The sequence below is a fragment of the Aspergillus affinis genome (assembly GCF_023601865.1).
Source record: "Aspergillus affinis strain CMG 70 chromosome Unknown NODE_18_length_386147_cov_86_015627, whole genome shotgun sequence".
NCBI classification, from domain to species: Eukaryota; Fungi; Ascomycota; class Eurotiomycetes; order Eurotiales; family Aspergillaceae; genus Aspergillus; species Aspergillus affinis.
In genome coordinates this window covers 188,899-203,291 of record NW_026515799.1, presented here as the reverse complement: position 1 = coordinate 203,291, position 14,393 = coordinate 188,899, and the positions used below count along the sequence as shown (strand labels likewise).

The following is a 14,393-nucleotide window of genomic DNA, read 5'->3' as shown; positions in this document are numbered from 1 at the left end:
GGGTCGCTGGCTGGGCTCCCGATCCGGTAGGCGGTCACAACGCGGGTGCGCGTGTCTCTCGCCGTGTGCGCGTCGGCACTTTCTGGCGGACATTGAAGGCTTGCATTGCCCGGAGCACCTGAGTTGAAGTTCACCCAAGTCGACACCATGGAAGACGACATCGTCGCTGAGCTCAATGAGCTCTTTGCAGGAGTCTCCCCCGGCGGAATCCCCAAAGATGTCTTGGCGGAATTACAGTCCATCCTACGAGTGCACTCGATCGCCCCGCAAGAGCTGTTCTATAAGTGGGAATCATATTGTTTGAAGATGGGCGCGGAGGAGACGAATCTGAACCTAGACACTGTTCGCCTGTTCAAGCGAGATGTGCAAGACACCCTGGAGCGCGAGAGTCGAAGCAAGGCCGGACGACATGCGGAGAACAGAAAGGCGACAACGGCAACCCCGCGGGCTAATGCAACCTCTGATGTATTTGGCATGTAAGTATAGGCGCCGTCAAATGGAGATCGTGTTCTATCCCCGGCGAAGACTAATACTTGTGTCTTAGGTTTGATGGCCTGACACCCAATGCCTCCCACAACCGAACTCCCAATAATGCCAATGGCTCAGCGAAGCGCAAATCCGATTTTGGGTCGCCGTCCATCTCGAAGATTGGAAGAGCGGGAAACAACGAGTCTCCAATGAGCTCCAAAACTCCCCGCAAGACGAATGGTGGACCTGTGGGCGATGGACCCCAGTAGGTGCTAGAAAACCGTATCTTGAGTAAACCCCAATTGACCGCAATCGCAGGCCGGTACCATTCTCGGAACGTACGAATCCTGGACAGACGCTTGAAACCCTTAACTCGCACTTATCAGCGCCCGACACGCCTATGGCACCCTTCTCCGAGGCTCGGATAAAGCCCACAGCGAATACGGATCTCAAAAAGTTCGGATATAAACCTATGGCAATGCGGCAGTCGGAAGCGTCCGAGATTCTGGACGATCGGATCGATGAATTCATGGCGTTGTTTCAGAAACAATACGAGACCGAGGATCTTCCATTTGGCAGTGCGTCTATTCAGAGCACGGGTGAGGTGGTTGCCGTTGGGCGCATCGCATCCGACAGTCTGGAGGGGAAGCTCAACCCGGCGTCCCTGGTGCTGGAAACCTCGAGACGAACGGGAGCTGGTTTACGAGTGCCTCTAAAGATCGATTCGCTTCCGTCCGTGAACTTGATACCCGGCCAGATTGTCGCACTCAGGGGAATCAATGCCTCGGGGAATTATTTTTCGGTCAAGGAAATACTTCCGACGCCGCTTCTCCCACCAGCGGCTTCGTCTGTGGCTGCACTGGAGAACATCAACCGGCGTTTGGACGAGTCCGGCTCTTCGCAATTGAACGTCTTGGTTGCCTCAGGACCGTATACAGCCGACGATAATCTAGAATTCGAGCCACTACACGAGATATGCCAGAAGGCCGCGGATGGCCTGGCAGACAGCGTCATCCTGATGGGACCATTCTTGGACATCGAGCACCCGCTGCTAGCGTCGGGGGATTTCGATCTCCCAGACTTCAACGGAGACCCGGACACAGTAACCCTAACCACGGTGTTCCGGCATTGCATCTCGACGCCCCTGCAGCGCCTGGCTGCCGCTGTGCCCAGCATCACCATAGTCCTGGTGCCGTCCGTCCGCGATGCTGTGAGCAAACACGTCTCTTGGCCGCAAGAACAGCTCCCGAAAAAGGAACTGGGACTGCCGAAACAGGTTCGCATGGTGTCTAACCCCGTGACGTTATCTCTGAACGAAACGGTCATCGGCATGGGCTCGCATGACGTTCTGTACGAACTCCGCAAAGAGGAGGTCCTTCAAGGACGGCCCGCAGAAGGAAATCTGCTCACGCGACTACCAAAATACCTCATCGAGCAACGGCACTTCCTCCCGATCTTCCCCCCATCGTCGCGCGACTCCTTCCCCAAGCCTCCTATCGAGGACTCACTGGCCACGGGGGCTATGCTCGACGTCAGCTATCTCAAGCTCGGAGAGTGGTGGAACGTGCGTCCGGACGTGCTCATTACGCCGAGTATGCTCCCGCCATTTGTCAAGGTAAGTCCAGTCTTCTTCTGTGGATTGAATCAAGTAGTGCTGATCAGCTTTATGTCTAGGTGGTCAACAGCGTCCTGGTCATCAACCCGGGCACACTCTCTAAACGACGTGCAGCCGGGACGTACGCGCAGATGGCGATCCATCGCCGCGAGATCGACGAGGAGGAGCGCAAACAGAAACAACTCGGCCATAAACTCTACGAACGCGCGCGAGTAGATATCATCCGGATATAGGAAATGGGATATAGTGTATTGATAGGCTTTACTAGTGAACCATGAAATGAAATAACGACCGGGTATAATAATCCATCCATCCATCCATCCCAACCCAACACCGTAAACCCTAACAGACCGAATCTCCTCCCCTTGCCTCAAACCCCTTTCTCACACAACATATCCAGAGGATAGAAAAAGGAAAGGGAAAAAATCACCTCAAACAAATCACATCCCTCCTCCCCCCCATCCTCCTCCCACTCTCCTTAACCCTCACCCTAACCCCCGCCGCACTCCCACTCCCAACCCCCATATTCAATCCCCCCAGCCCCCCAGCACCAACACCAGAGCCACCAGCAAGCCCACCACCCAGTAGTCCACCCCCACCCCTCCCCCCAACACCGCCACTCGCACCCATCAACTCCTCCATGCCCAGATCGCGCCACACGGCTTCCCGTCTCCGTTCCATCGCCCTCGCGATCCCAAACGCCGCGTGCTGGTCCGGCACCACGTCGTCCTCGTCTTCTGGGTTCGGGGGCTGGTATTGCGCTGCCACGTAGATGTCTTCGATGGGTAGGTAGGAGGGCACGAGGGTTGGGGATGAAGAGCCGTAGGTTACGGTTGTGGTCCCTCCGCCGCTGGCGCCGCCGTTGTTGGTGTTGCTGGCTGGGGCGTGTGTTGTTGTTGTTGTTGTCGTCGTGGTGGTGCCGGGGTTGTTGGAGGATGAGGAGGATGAGAGGATGGATGTGTGGGGGCGGGTGAAGTCTTCGTAGAAGTCGGCCAGACGGGGGTGGTGCATGTGGATGTTTGTGGGGGAGGAGTCTTTGCTCTGGAGGAGGGGGGTTAGTTTGATTTGGTTTGGATGGGGGTGAGGGATGAATGGAGGAGAGAGAGGAAGATACCATTTTGGATTTGGTTGCTTTTTGTAGTCTTTGGGTTTTGGTTGAGCTTATTTGGAGTGTACAGATAGATGGACGTACAGTTGTTGAGATGATAGAAAAGTAAGTAGGAAGGTAGTGGTTGTTGATTGCTTCAACACCGGCAGTATCGTCCTTGCCACGTGACTGGATTGAAATATTGCCGGTAGAAACTAGCGTCTATAGTGGGTACCTGCATTTGGAGGACTCACTTGGTAGCCATTCTCAACGGAAAGAATTGAGAAAGAAATGCAAGGCTCGATCAGAGTATGTCTCTCTGTACTTAGGCTTAGTACGCGTTAATGGTGTATAGAAGGACAAATTGCTTAAAGAATACTTCCCCGCGACGTCCCATAAGGCTTTGGGCGGTCAGATTAGCGTGGGCGGTCAAGATTCTGGGCAGGATTTTTAGAAAGCTGACCGCCTAGGAAGTCTTGCGGGCGGTGAGATACACCATCTAGAAACAAACGCTGCATAATGACTACACACAAGTGCTAGAAAGGTATGAAACTTTTTCTCTAATGCCTGCCTACCTATACCAGTACACCGTTTAGTCAATAGACCATGTCGAGTCCTCCGAGAATCAATGCCATTCCATCCTCAAGCCCGAGATTAAAAACAACGAAAAAAGGAAAAAAGAGACCACAGATTCATTTCAGCTAGAGAGAAAATGGGGGGGGGAAAGGAAATTAAATCAAGCCTCTCACAGATTCGTACTCATCCGATGCACAATAGGCACAGCACTAGGCGGCAAGCTGCCCATCTCCGTAACCACCATGTCCACGTACTCGGCGGGGGTGACATCGTACATGATGTTGAGCAGCTGCAGGTTGGCGGTGTCTTTCCAGCTCGCCAGAGGGGAATCACTGTTCTTAGGGATGTTGGCGGGCTCGGGACTGGGAGCAGCCGCCTTGCTGCCCTTCTTCGTGGTTTCTGCTTGTACGGCGGCCTCGGCGGCAGGGTCTGGTAGATCGGTGAATTGGTGCGCAGGGGGGTGGGGAACCAGCTCGTCGGCATCAGCAATCTCGTTGACGACGATGCTGTCCAGCGCAACGCGGTCGGTGAACTTGACGGTCTCGCAGCACACGATCACAGGCACTTCGACGCCGCCGGCACGCTCCTTGGCCGACATGGCGACCAGCGCCGTGCCGACTCGCGAGTATAACCGTCCGTTACTGGTCATGGCGTGAGCGCCGAGAAAAACACGAGTAGCATCCTTGATCGCGTGGCTGATGCCGTTCACCAGCGAATACTGCACTTCCAGACCGGCGTTGGCGAGCGTGCGCGCCAGGTTCTTGCCCTCGAATAGGGGGCGAGAGTCGATGATGGATACGCGGAACTTCTTGCCCTGCTTGTGCGCGGTGAGAAGCGTCTGCTTGACAATCGAGCTGCCCGCAAACGTGACGATCACATCGCCATCCTGGATCTTCTGCGCAGCGCTTCCCGCAATCACCTGGTCGGCAACGGTGATCTTCTCCCGAATAAAGCTGTCAATGAAATCGCTGAGCGACGCCTTGGCGCTAGCCTCTGGCATGGATGGGTCGATGGATGAGATGGCCAGCTTGAGAGCCCGAATGGCATTGCCCTGACTGATCGAGAGCGGGCGACATGTCGAAAGGTAGGTGATCTGATGAGACAGGTGGGTGGTCAAGTGGCGAGGCAACGAAGTACCCAGAGGGGTCGTGTAAACCTCGATAACCTAAACGCGGATCAGCATGAACGACCCCCCAGAAAACAAGAACACTCCATCCCACAAAGGAATAAAGTGGACAAAAAGACAACATACCCTCTTAAATGCCAACAACGTAGCCACACAACGAGCGCTGCTTCCACAAACCACATAATCCCTCATCTGCAACCCAAGCGCCAAAACGGCCGGGTGCACCTCCTTCCCAGCCCCCGCAATAGTCGTCCTCCTAGGCTGCCCATACAGGTGTCCAAATACAGCCACATTCTTATCCTCCTGTTTCTTCTTCGCCTCCGCCCCAGACGACCCCGGAGCTCCATGCGCAGAGCCTCTCCGATGTCGCTGCCCTTTCTGAGACGCACCCGCCCCAGCAGACGCATCCTTCGCTCCGGCGCCCGCTCCTCCAGCTCCCCCAGCACCACTGCCCTTCTTGGACGGCGTGCCCGGTCCGGCAGGGGCAGCGCCTCCGCCGCCGCCGGTAGCCTCTCGCTCGACCTTCTCGCGAGCGCGACGCGCCGCCTTCTCGGCCTTGGCTTTCTTTTTCAGCTCGGCGGGCGTGAGCTTCGCGTCGGCTCCGTCGGCCGCGGCACCGGCATCAGGCTTGGCTTGTTGTTTAGGTTGTTTGGGCTGCTTCGCGGGGGTGGGTTTCGTGGCGGGTTCGGCGGACTGCGGTTGTAAGGACTGCTGCTGCTGCTGGGTCTGCATTTCTGGGACGGATTGCGACGGTGCAGGAGAGGCGGGTGTAGATGTTTCCAGTGACGCGGATTGCGTAGACTCGACGGGGTTCGCCATGGTAGGTTGCATGGGTCGAAGGGAGTGAGAGAAGGTCGAGGGGAATTGGCGAGGTTCGAAGAGAGGGAGAATCGGAGGGGCACAATTCAATGAATGAGTAATAATGGGAAATTACTGCATCGGGCGACTTTTTTCTGCCTCAGGCGGTGAATTTGGCGCTTATGTAATTGTGCATGAACAGGGCCCGATTGGGAAGGTTGTTTGCATGCAGGACAAACAGAATGCCTGATCACGCGCAGGCAGCAGCTTCTACGGTACTCGCTAGAACACGGATGGAAGGAATCATTATCAATTGTATCGTGATTAGTCTGTCATGCCGGCATCGGATTATGGCATACATTCATCTCGTCATTTCGTCAGGTCAAAAAAAAAAGTCACAAGAATCGAAAAAGAGGCAAGAATCAGAAAGACCAAAGACTCGGGAAAAAGACAAAAGGGCATACGAAAGACCTCCTAAGACAATAGACAGCCTCTAATCTCCAAGTTAAAAAGGTCAGGGTATCAGGGCCTCTCCATCCGCTGTCCATCTGCAAGAACCAATGAGAACAAAACTCCGATCGCAGTGCGCCGTAAGCCCGAAGAAACAAAAAGCCGCCCAATGTGCAGCCCAAACCAGACCTATCGGTTATTGGTCCAGATGTCGCCCAGAGCTCGTCGGCGTTTGCGACTCGGATGTCCCTGGATCGCTCGGAAGCGTTCATGGTCGGACGCCAGCTTGCGTTTGAAAAGACTGAGGTCCATGAGGAGATCTTCCATATTGGACTGCATGTCTTGGGCTTCGAGGTGGTTGTCATTGATATGGATGGTATCCTCGTCATCCTCCCAGACAAGATCTGGCTCAGTCTCCACGTCTGATGTGGGTGATCCGGGACGATTTTCCTTATCTCGCGAGGCCAAGCAGCTGTCGTTTTCGCTTACAGTGCTTAAGCTGCTGCTGCGTTTCTCGAGGGTCACCGGAGGGATTGGGTTCTTTAAGCTATCGAGTGCGAGTTTGAGATGGTTGCGGAGCGCTTCGTTCTCAGTCTGTAATTGTTTAATCTTGCTCTCACTGACCATCTTTGTCTCCTCCTGCATTCGCTGGAGTTTCTCCACTTTCTGCTGGTAATCTTCCAATTTCTCATTTTGCATGTCAGTCTCCCGTTTGTTGGCCGTGGCAAGGCTGACACTGAGTTGGAGCGTGCGGATTGTCTCTGCCATCTCTGCGATCTGTTTGTCTCGTTCCGCCGCAGAGAGATGATCCTGGTTTACTCGAGCCCGCGTGCGGATGTGCTTGGCCTGGTCTGCATACCGCAGGGTCGACAAAGTTTCTTCGTAATCTGACGGCGAGATACAGGCAATCATGGCCGTTTTCGAGTTACCTCCCAAGCTGTCTTTCAGCAACCAGGTAAGTATAGAATCCCGATATGGCACCACATCTTTTGCTTTACGTTTCCCTGGGCGGCCTGCTTTGGGATCTGCCAGCGCTGCAATGACCCGGCCTAGCGTCGTTAGTGATTTGTTAATGTTAGACCCCTCGCGCAATCGCTGGCCGGTGGCTTCGGTGGACTTGGCGCGTTCAGAGCCCGCCAGATCAACGAGTCGAATACGCGCTGTACGCTCGGTGGTCTCGTCGGTGGACAGGTCATGGTGGATCTGCTTCAGAGTGATTGTAAAGACGGCATGGGAACGCGAGGAAGTGTCGTTCATCTTGGTGCTTGCAACAGTCCGCGACACGTCCCCCTTGCGCATGAATTTCATGAGTTCTGCAAAGTTGCGCACCGACACTTCGTTAAGATCTTTGATGTAGGGCCCCTCAGACGGCGACTCGCGAATCCGAAGATAATGCGGAGGGTCCGTTCGTGGGACTAGCAGGTCGCGCACATGCTCGTTGTAAACCTCGAAGTAGGACACGCGAACGTTGAAACTCATATCGGCCGTTTGTGCGCCCTCAATGCGCTGAAACAGGTCCTCGCAGGTTCGCGGGATGAGCCCCGGTTGATCCGGGGTCCCCATCATCGTGTAACTCTTTCCGGAACCTGTTTGACCGTAGGCGAAGATGCAAGTGTGGTAACCCTCAAAGTTGTGGTCGAGAAATTCCTCTCCGAGACAATTGTACACATCCTCCTGGTAGGCGTAGTGCTCGTCATCTGTGTCATGCGACCAGAACGAGTTGTCGAATATGAACGACTTGTCCTCCAGGACCTTCCCTCGCGCTTGCGATTTCGGCTTCCCTTCGTCCTGCGGGTTAATGCGCGGCGCTCTTAGTTTCGTCATTTGTGTGTTCGGGTCCATGGTGATCAGACACTCGGCATTGCGGTCGACTTCTATACATCATAGCCACATGTGAGTTCAACATTTTACCTCCTGCACGTTTCCATCCAATCCATCCTCCCAGACGGCAAGAACATACCTCTCGGCAAGAAATTCCGCACCCGCACCACCACGCGCACATTTCCTCCAGGCGACGGACTAGCCACCCCCTCGATGCGACTCGGGGACATGACCACGCCCTGCTTGGCGCGCAGGGAAGGGCTAGATGCCGTGGACCGCAAAGCCGCAGATGAGGCATTGGTGGAGCGGATAGACGGACTTGTTATCCCGGTGATGGCGGAGCCTGCGGACGTAATCGAGGACTGCGAGCTAGGACCGGTGCCATGGCCAAGGTGATTGTAGAAACGGGGATCCAAGGCCATGTCCTGACAGGAATGCCTCAACAACTGTTCAAACTGAGTGACGAGGTCTCGTTGGCGATTGAGAAGGTTATGGTACATACAGGCTCGTACCACCGATCGATAGCGAGATTGAGGGAAGGACAAGCGCCGCAGGGAGTAGATAGATAGCTAGGAAGGAAGGCTGCTCGGTGTTCAATGCTGCTAGGAGAAGGCCGAGGCAAAAGGGCGAGACGAGACGAGGGTGTCGGATGGTCGCTCCTGCGAGGTTAATTGCTTCCCGTTTGTTTTTTCCGGCAAAAGCAGCGACAGCGACAGCGACAAGCCAGGATTTTATGTTCCAGGGCCACGGCGAGCAGGAGAACACATGGATTAGGGGCCGGTCGGTGTTTTCAACAAGGGAGTGTGTCGGGGAGATATGCCAGAGAGACTGCTGCGATGGAGGATCAAAGAGAGAAACATGCAGTGAACACAGCGCAAGGGCCAGAGACAGGGTGGAATCTGGAGCGCGGGAGAGAGACAGGAAAGGCGTGGAGAGGATAAGGAATAATAATTAATGCACTGCATTCCCCGTTTGGTTTTTGCCCGATTCGGGGTGCGGCGCGGCCTGAGGCAGCGGCGGTTGAGCTGGACCGGTTGCCACGGCAATTCGCCAGGTTCCAGCTGGCCATCATCTGTCGGTCAGGCCTTGGGCACTTAGCCCAGGTCTAGACGATTTCTTGCTTTTTCTAATGCTTTACAGATACCATTGCCCTACGGATAAGGATAATTCTCCCCGATGCATACTTTACGTGTGGTTGTTCTCATGGTGCCGGTGAACTCGTGAACTCAATTCCTTGGGATATCGGCAAGTATATGCATCCATACATACAACGTCATCATATCATTTCATTTCAATTTTCAAATCATAAGTGTCAACATGTTCATAATTTGTCCAGCCTATTCGGGCGACAATATCAACTGGAGGCAGTTTTAATCAAAGTCTTCAGTGGCAGCTTCGTAGGCATCAGCCTCGGGCTGTTGATGAGGGCCTTTAGAGGACATCTTCACGCCGTCGGTGTATGCATAGCGGTCGGGGACGGGCTTCCCATCCTTATCCAGCGTAGTCTCAAGCAATTCCTCAGTGTTCCATGCAGGATTGACACCAGAGGAGCTGTCTTGTTTTTGGGAATCCTGCTGATCCTGGGTCATGTTGCGGAACATGCTTTCCAACTTGGAGGTCGGCATAGTCGGCATGATGAAGGTGTTACTGTTGATTGGTTAGACCTTGCATGAATACCCCGAAAGCTACTGTGAGTAGCTTCTGAAGTACCCCGAAGGCACCTTTCTCCGAGAAACGTACCAGCAAGCTGTGAATTGATTCAAGTATGTGTGTAGTATAGTAATATTCGAGTCATGTCTGGGGGAAAACAAAGAGAGTTGTGCGAAGTTGCGGGGTTTACTTATATGGCAATGGGTGGCGTTGATGATACAATTATGACGATGACACCCGTCGCCATTCCCGCGTCGGCACGGAGCTGTTGGACGAGTCGAGACTCGAGGACAAAGAAGCTGATTGCATGGTCGTCAAAAGCGTGAGGTCATGACTGTCAAGGCCGTTCAATGAGGACGAGGGAGTCCACCAGGGTCGACGTGTTCTCCCCAACAGGCTCAGTATATTGTTTGTTAATTGTGTTCTGATTGTGTCATCATCGGGCCGGGATCCTGTCTAGATGGAGACATTTCGAAAGAATGGAAAAACCAATCTTCCTATATGCTTTGGCAATGCCGAGGCTGACAGGAGATTGGGGACCAGCGTGAGCCATCACCGCTAGTCGTTTTTTCTCTTTCCACCTGCACTCCATTGTGCATGTTTATTGCATGCTCTTCCCATTATTCCCGTCCATGCTCCATCAATAATATCAGCCCATTACGAGCCATTCCTCAGCCCTATCCGTGCGGGGCGTGGGCCTGATCCACTGGCAAACAACAACCGAGTCGCAGCGGTGGATGCTGGCTAGTAATTAGCGGCTCGTTGAGACAAATCAAATGGAATGTGCCCGATGTCGCAATCAGGCAGCAGCCATTACCATTGGGGGAGATAATAGATATGGATGCAGTAATGGACGATCGCAGAGACAATTGATTGAAGGGGATGGTTGAAGACTCACTAACGCACGCCATCGGAGACGCTCCGGCAAAAAGCTACGGATGACTCCGACCGCAAATTTTCTGCCCTCCCGAATTAAAAGTCACTCTTTCCCTCTTCCTATCTGCCAGATTCTCCTCCATTCGGCTTGGCCGTCCACTCATTCCCCCTGACCCAGGCCCTTCACTCCTTTTTCCTCGTACCTGGGACCCTTTTGTGTAGGACAATGGCAGACAATAAAACCAGCGACGGACCCCGCGACCTGGAAGCGCAGCCGGCGCAATCGTCGTCGCTGACCCAGCGATGGAAGCAATCCGTTGACACCAAGCACGCCGACCTCATCTGTATCCTGCTGTGTCTGGTCACCGGTCTCTGCGACAGCAGTGCCTACAATGCCTGGTCCTGTTTCTTGGCCATGCAAACCGGTTCGTGAACCCCCTTCTCTGAACCCCCTTCTCTGAACCCCCTCAAATCAGCCGAGAGACCCCAAGAAACCCCAACCATAACTAACAGACACCAACGAACACCAGGAAACACCATTTTCCTTGGCCTTGGCGCTTCTGGCCAACCCAGCAACAAGCCGTGGGGCTGGTTGAAATCGCTCGTCTCCATTGCGGCCTTCTTCATTGGCGCGTTCGTCTTCGCCAATATCACCCGTCGCGTCGGCGCCCTCCGCCGCGGCACCCTTTTCCTGTCGTTCCTGGCGCAAGCCATCTTGATTGTCATCGCCGTCGCCCTGATCGAAGCCGACCTGATCCCTCACACCTCGGATGATATGACCCTGACCGGAGGCCCGCTGTTCCTGGAGCTGATTCCCATTGCGCTGCTGGCGTTCCAGTCCGCCGGATCCATCACCTCCAGTCGGTCTCTGGGCTATAATGAAATTCCCACCGTCGTGTTGACAAGCGTATATTTCGACGTGGCGTCGGATCCGAAACTGGCGCAGGTGCCGACGTCGAATCCCAAGCGGAACCGTCGCGTCGGCGGTGTCGTCGCGCTGCTGGTTGGAGCGATCGTAGGCGGGTGGCTGAGTAAGAGTAGCGGTGGAATGCAGTCGGCGCTGTGGATGGCAGCTGGGTTTAAGTTCGTGATTGGACTGGGATGGCTGGTCTGGAAGGAGAAGAAGACGGAGGCGAAGTAGGCGGATCGACTGAGGGCGTGGATCGGGGTTGGTTATTAGGTTGGACCTAGACGACGTGGCAGTTAATATATAGACATAGATCGAACAGGACCTCGGTTCTTTCGTACAGATGATAGATCAATTATTAATTTCGCCTGACCGGTCAATTCATCTGCAAGGATCTTCGTGGCGGAGAACTTTGTCAAGCATTGTGTTCGGTCATTGGTTTCTGAAACAAACTTAACTTTAAATACAGCACCCAGCCTCGTTGACGAATCGCTTGTCGGGCCTGAGGCAGGCGCATTGATTCAACAGATTCTAAATTTCCAGCACAGCCACTAAGTTCAAACAATATCTGCAAAGCTTCACCTGGAAAGTACAGCTGAGACCACAGTCCTCGAGAAATCCGAACACAAGACGCATCTGCCTAGTAGAACGAATATGAAAGAAACGCGAAATCATTGAATAGAAGAAACACTGCAGACAGGTCCTGTGATGCTGTTTCCAATAGTCGAAGCAATAAGGATCAGGAGGCAAGAAACTGGTCTCTCTGAACGACATCACCGACAGTGGTTCATCGTTTCAGACAACTCTCGCTCTCCAGATGACTGAAGAGAGCACTCGGGGTCACAAATTCCCTGACGCAATTTCCCTTATTCGGACAAACATACAATTTCTGCTTGTGAACTAGGGAATTGAGATGATGATTAAGAGATTGTACCGTAAGAAACTTCCTGTGGCAGATGTTGCATTCCCAAGCAGAACCATTGAAAGCTTCATCGGTGGCAGAAACCTCAGACGACTCTTCTTGATGCAGCTCGACTTGCTTCTTTGTTATAACCCCGTCGGGGTCATTTCGGTCGATTATTCGGTAGAGCTTTTCGTGGGTTAGTGCTGGGGCACTTGAACACGAACCCCTCTCTAGATGCGAGGTGACGCTGCTGGTGGAGATAAAATCGGATTTGCAGAATGGACAGGCCCTGTTTAGACCATGATGAACAACCGAGTTTAGATGCTAGAGAGATACCATCAATCGTCAGTATCGGTATCGTGTCGGTGGCATGGGTAAAGGGGGGGGGGGATTCCAGGCATCGACGTATCTCACCATTCTAAGATCGTCCTCACTTGTAAAGTGTCGATCACAAGTAGGGCAGTGGTTCTTGAAATGCGATTTGTCTTGCATGTGTTGGTTTGCGGCATTGATTGAATCAAACCCCTTCTCACACGTCTCACAATTATACTCCGGGGCCCTATGACTTTTGGCGTCCATGTGTTGGTTGGCAGCATCAATAGAATCAAATTCCTTTTCGCACGTCTCACATTCATACACTGGGGCCCGATGGGCCTGACTGGGTAGGGGATGGACCCCGGGCTTGGTTGTCGTGGTTGTCGTGGTTGTCGGTTTGAGGGTGGTGGAAGTGGTTGTTGTGGCTTTGGTGGTGGTGGTGGTGGTTGTCTTTTTGGTCGTAGTTGGTTTGATCGCGGGAGCTTCTACAAAATAACTCCATCCCTTGTTCAAAGTACAGTCGGTAGTTGAAAGTGAAGGATTCTATGGATACTGTCAGTTGAAATATATAGACCAAGCTCATCTTGCTTACCCAGGAAACTAGTTGGGCAGTCGTGATGCCAAAGTAGTCTTCCAGCGCAGCACACGTGTCGGTTGACTCGATAGAATTGGCCCAGTAAGTACAACCACTGTTCACATCGGGGTCCGTTTTACCAGTGGCAGAGTCTCCGTTGGCAAACTGTAACTCAATGGTAGCAGCATTCGCCGAGCCCAGAAGAGCTAGGATTAGAGCCAAAGAAGAGACCATGGTGCTTAAGAGAGGCAAGATCGTTGGGCTTGAGCACAAATTTCTCGTGCAAACGCGGATGGTCTTAAGAATGTCCAGAGAAAATTAAATAACTAAATACTATGACTCGCCTGATACTCCAATAGACCAGTTGAAGGCAGCGGTATACCTATGCCATGTTTACTAGGTATATCACACTTATGTTACTGGACCAAGACAATTACTCGAAACTATTACTAGAAATGAGCAGATTGAACCGATATTACAAGCAGCATATTGCACTCGGAAAGACAGGGAGCGCGACACAGCACCCCCTCACTATCTGTCCGATAAATTGGATTATATTGAACTATTGAAAGGCTAGATGCTGCAGTAATGTGCCAAAGACACCACATGATGCATCAAGCGTGTCGAGCCCTCCATTTTCTCCCAGATAGCAGCTCGCATGTACCAGTAAGGACTAGTTCTTACCATGTCATCTCCGAAAAGAGCCAAGAAGCTATATCAATGGCCTGATATAGTCTCTGAACGAACCCTCGAAGCAGAGGTTGCATCGACAGTGTCCCCACTTTAGAATGTTGAAGCAAGAGGGTGTGACAAGTAGAATAGACCTACATTAGGAGCGGAGTAGGTAGACCCTGATTGCCCCTAGGCAAAAGGCAAATCTCCGCATGACCTGCCGAAAATCATGTAAATCACGCAACTTATTTAGTTACCACAAAGATGACATGCAGTAAGCTGGCGGTTCATCCCGAGATTGGAGTTTGAGATCGCTTGGTTGCATCGTGCTTGAATTCATGATAATCCCTCTATACCCTATATAACGAGTTCTCCGAAATAGATTAGGAAGCTACTAGGTATTACCTAGTAATGCACCTCACTGCAGGGGCCCGCATGTGTATCTCATAAGCTAAAAGCTGCATACGGTGATCCTGTAAGAGATACTCCGTGTACCTCCGTGCAACCAGCAGCTTGAGATGCCCACTAGTAGAAATTGGGTTTATGATACTCGG

The 14,393-nt window shown here is 53.0% G+C and overlaps 7 protein-coding genes across 7 annotated transcripts; 2 read left to right on the top strand and 5 right to left on the bottom strand.

Moving 5' to 3' along the window:
• Positions 1–147: 147 nt before the first annotated feature.
• On the top strand, positions 148–2,316 carry KD926_003608 (DNA-directed DNA polymerase alpha subunit POL12; the record flags this gene model as incomplete). Its single annotated transcript, XM_053097620.1, has 4 exons — positions 148–476; positions 545–733; positions 787–2,083; positions 2,143–2,316. The coding sequence occupies 4 exons, from the start codon at positions 148–150 to the stop codon at positions 2,314–2,316; spliced, it is 1,989 nt and encodes a 662-aa protein (XP_052958438.1).
• A 193-nt stretch (positions 2,317–2,509) lies between these two features.
• On the bottom strand, positions 2,510–3,094 carry KD926_003607 (Apc13 domain protein; the record flags this gene model as incomplete). Its single annotated transcript, XM_053097619.1, has 1 exon — positions 2,510–3,094. The coding sequence occupies one exon, from the start codon at positions 3,092–3,094 to the stop codon at positions 2,510–2,512; it is 585 nt and encodes a 194-aa protein (XP_052958437.1).
• An 821-nt stretch (positions 3,095–3,915) lies between these two features.
• Positions 3,916–5,703, bottom strand: KD926_003606 (translation initiation factor eIF2B subunit delta; the record flags this gene model as incomplete). The annotated part of the gene is made up of 2 exons (XM_053097617.1): positions 3,916–4,911; positions 4,999–5,703. The coding sequence occupies 2 exons, from the start codon at positions 5,701–5,703 to the stop codon at positions 3,916–3,918; spliced, it is 1,701 nt and encodes a 566-aa protein (XP_052958436.1).
• Positions 5,704–6,309: 606 nt separating this feature from the next.
• Positions 6,310–8,363, bottom strand: KD926_003605 (kinesin-3 family protein uncB; the record flags this gene model as incomplete). Its single annotated transcript, XM_053097616.1, has 2 exons — positions 6,310–7,994; positions 8,081–8,363. The coding sequence occupies 2 exons, from the start codon at positions 8,361–8,363 to the stop codon at positions 6,310–6,312; spliced, it is 1,968 nt and encodes a 655-aa protein (XP_052958435.1).
• Positions 8,364–9,311: 948 nt separating this feature from the next.
• On the bottom strand, positions 9,312–9,575 carry KD926_003604 (uncharacterized protein; the record flags this gene model as incomplete). The annotated part of the gene is made up of 1 exon (XM_053097615.1): positions 9,312–9,575. One exon carries the CDS (start codon positions 9,573–9,575, stop codon positions 9,312–9,314), a length of 264 nt encoding a protein of 87 aa, XP_052958434.1.
• Positions 9,576–10,693: 1,118 nt separating this feature from the next.
• On the top strand, positions 10,694–11,608 carry KD926_003603 (YoaK family protein; the record flags this gene model as incomplete). The annotated part of the gene is made up of 2 exons (XM_053097614.1): positions 10,694–10,892; positions 10,998–11,608. The coding sequence occupies 2 exons, from the start codon at positions 10,694–10,696 to the stop codon at positions 11,606–11,608; spliced, it is 810 nt and encodes a 269-aa protein (XP_052958433.1).
• Positions 11,609–12,623: 1,015 nt separating this feature from the next.
• KD926_003602 (uncharacterized protein) lies at positions 12,624–13,401 on the bottom strand (the record flags this gene model as incomplete). The annotated part of the gene is made up of 2 exons (XM_053097613.1): positions 12,624–13,136; positions 13,186–13,401. 2 exons carry the CDS (start codon positions 13,399–13,401, stop codon positions 12,624–12,626), a joined length of 729 nt encoding a protein of 242 aa, XP_052958432.1.
• Positions 13,402–14,393: the final 992 nt, after the last annotated feature.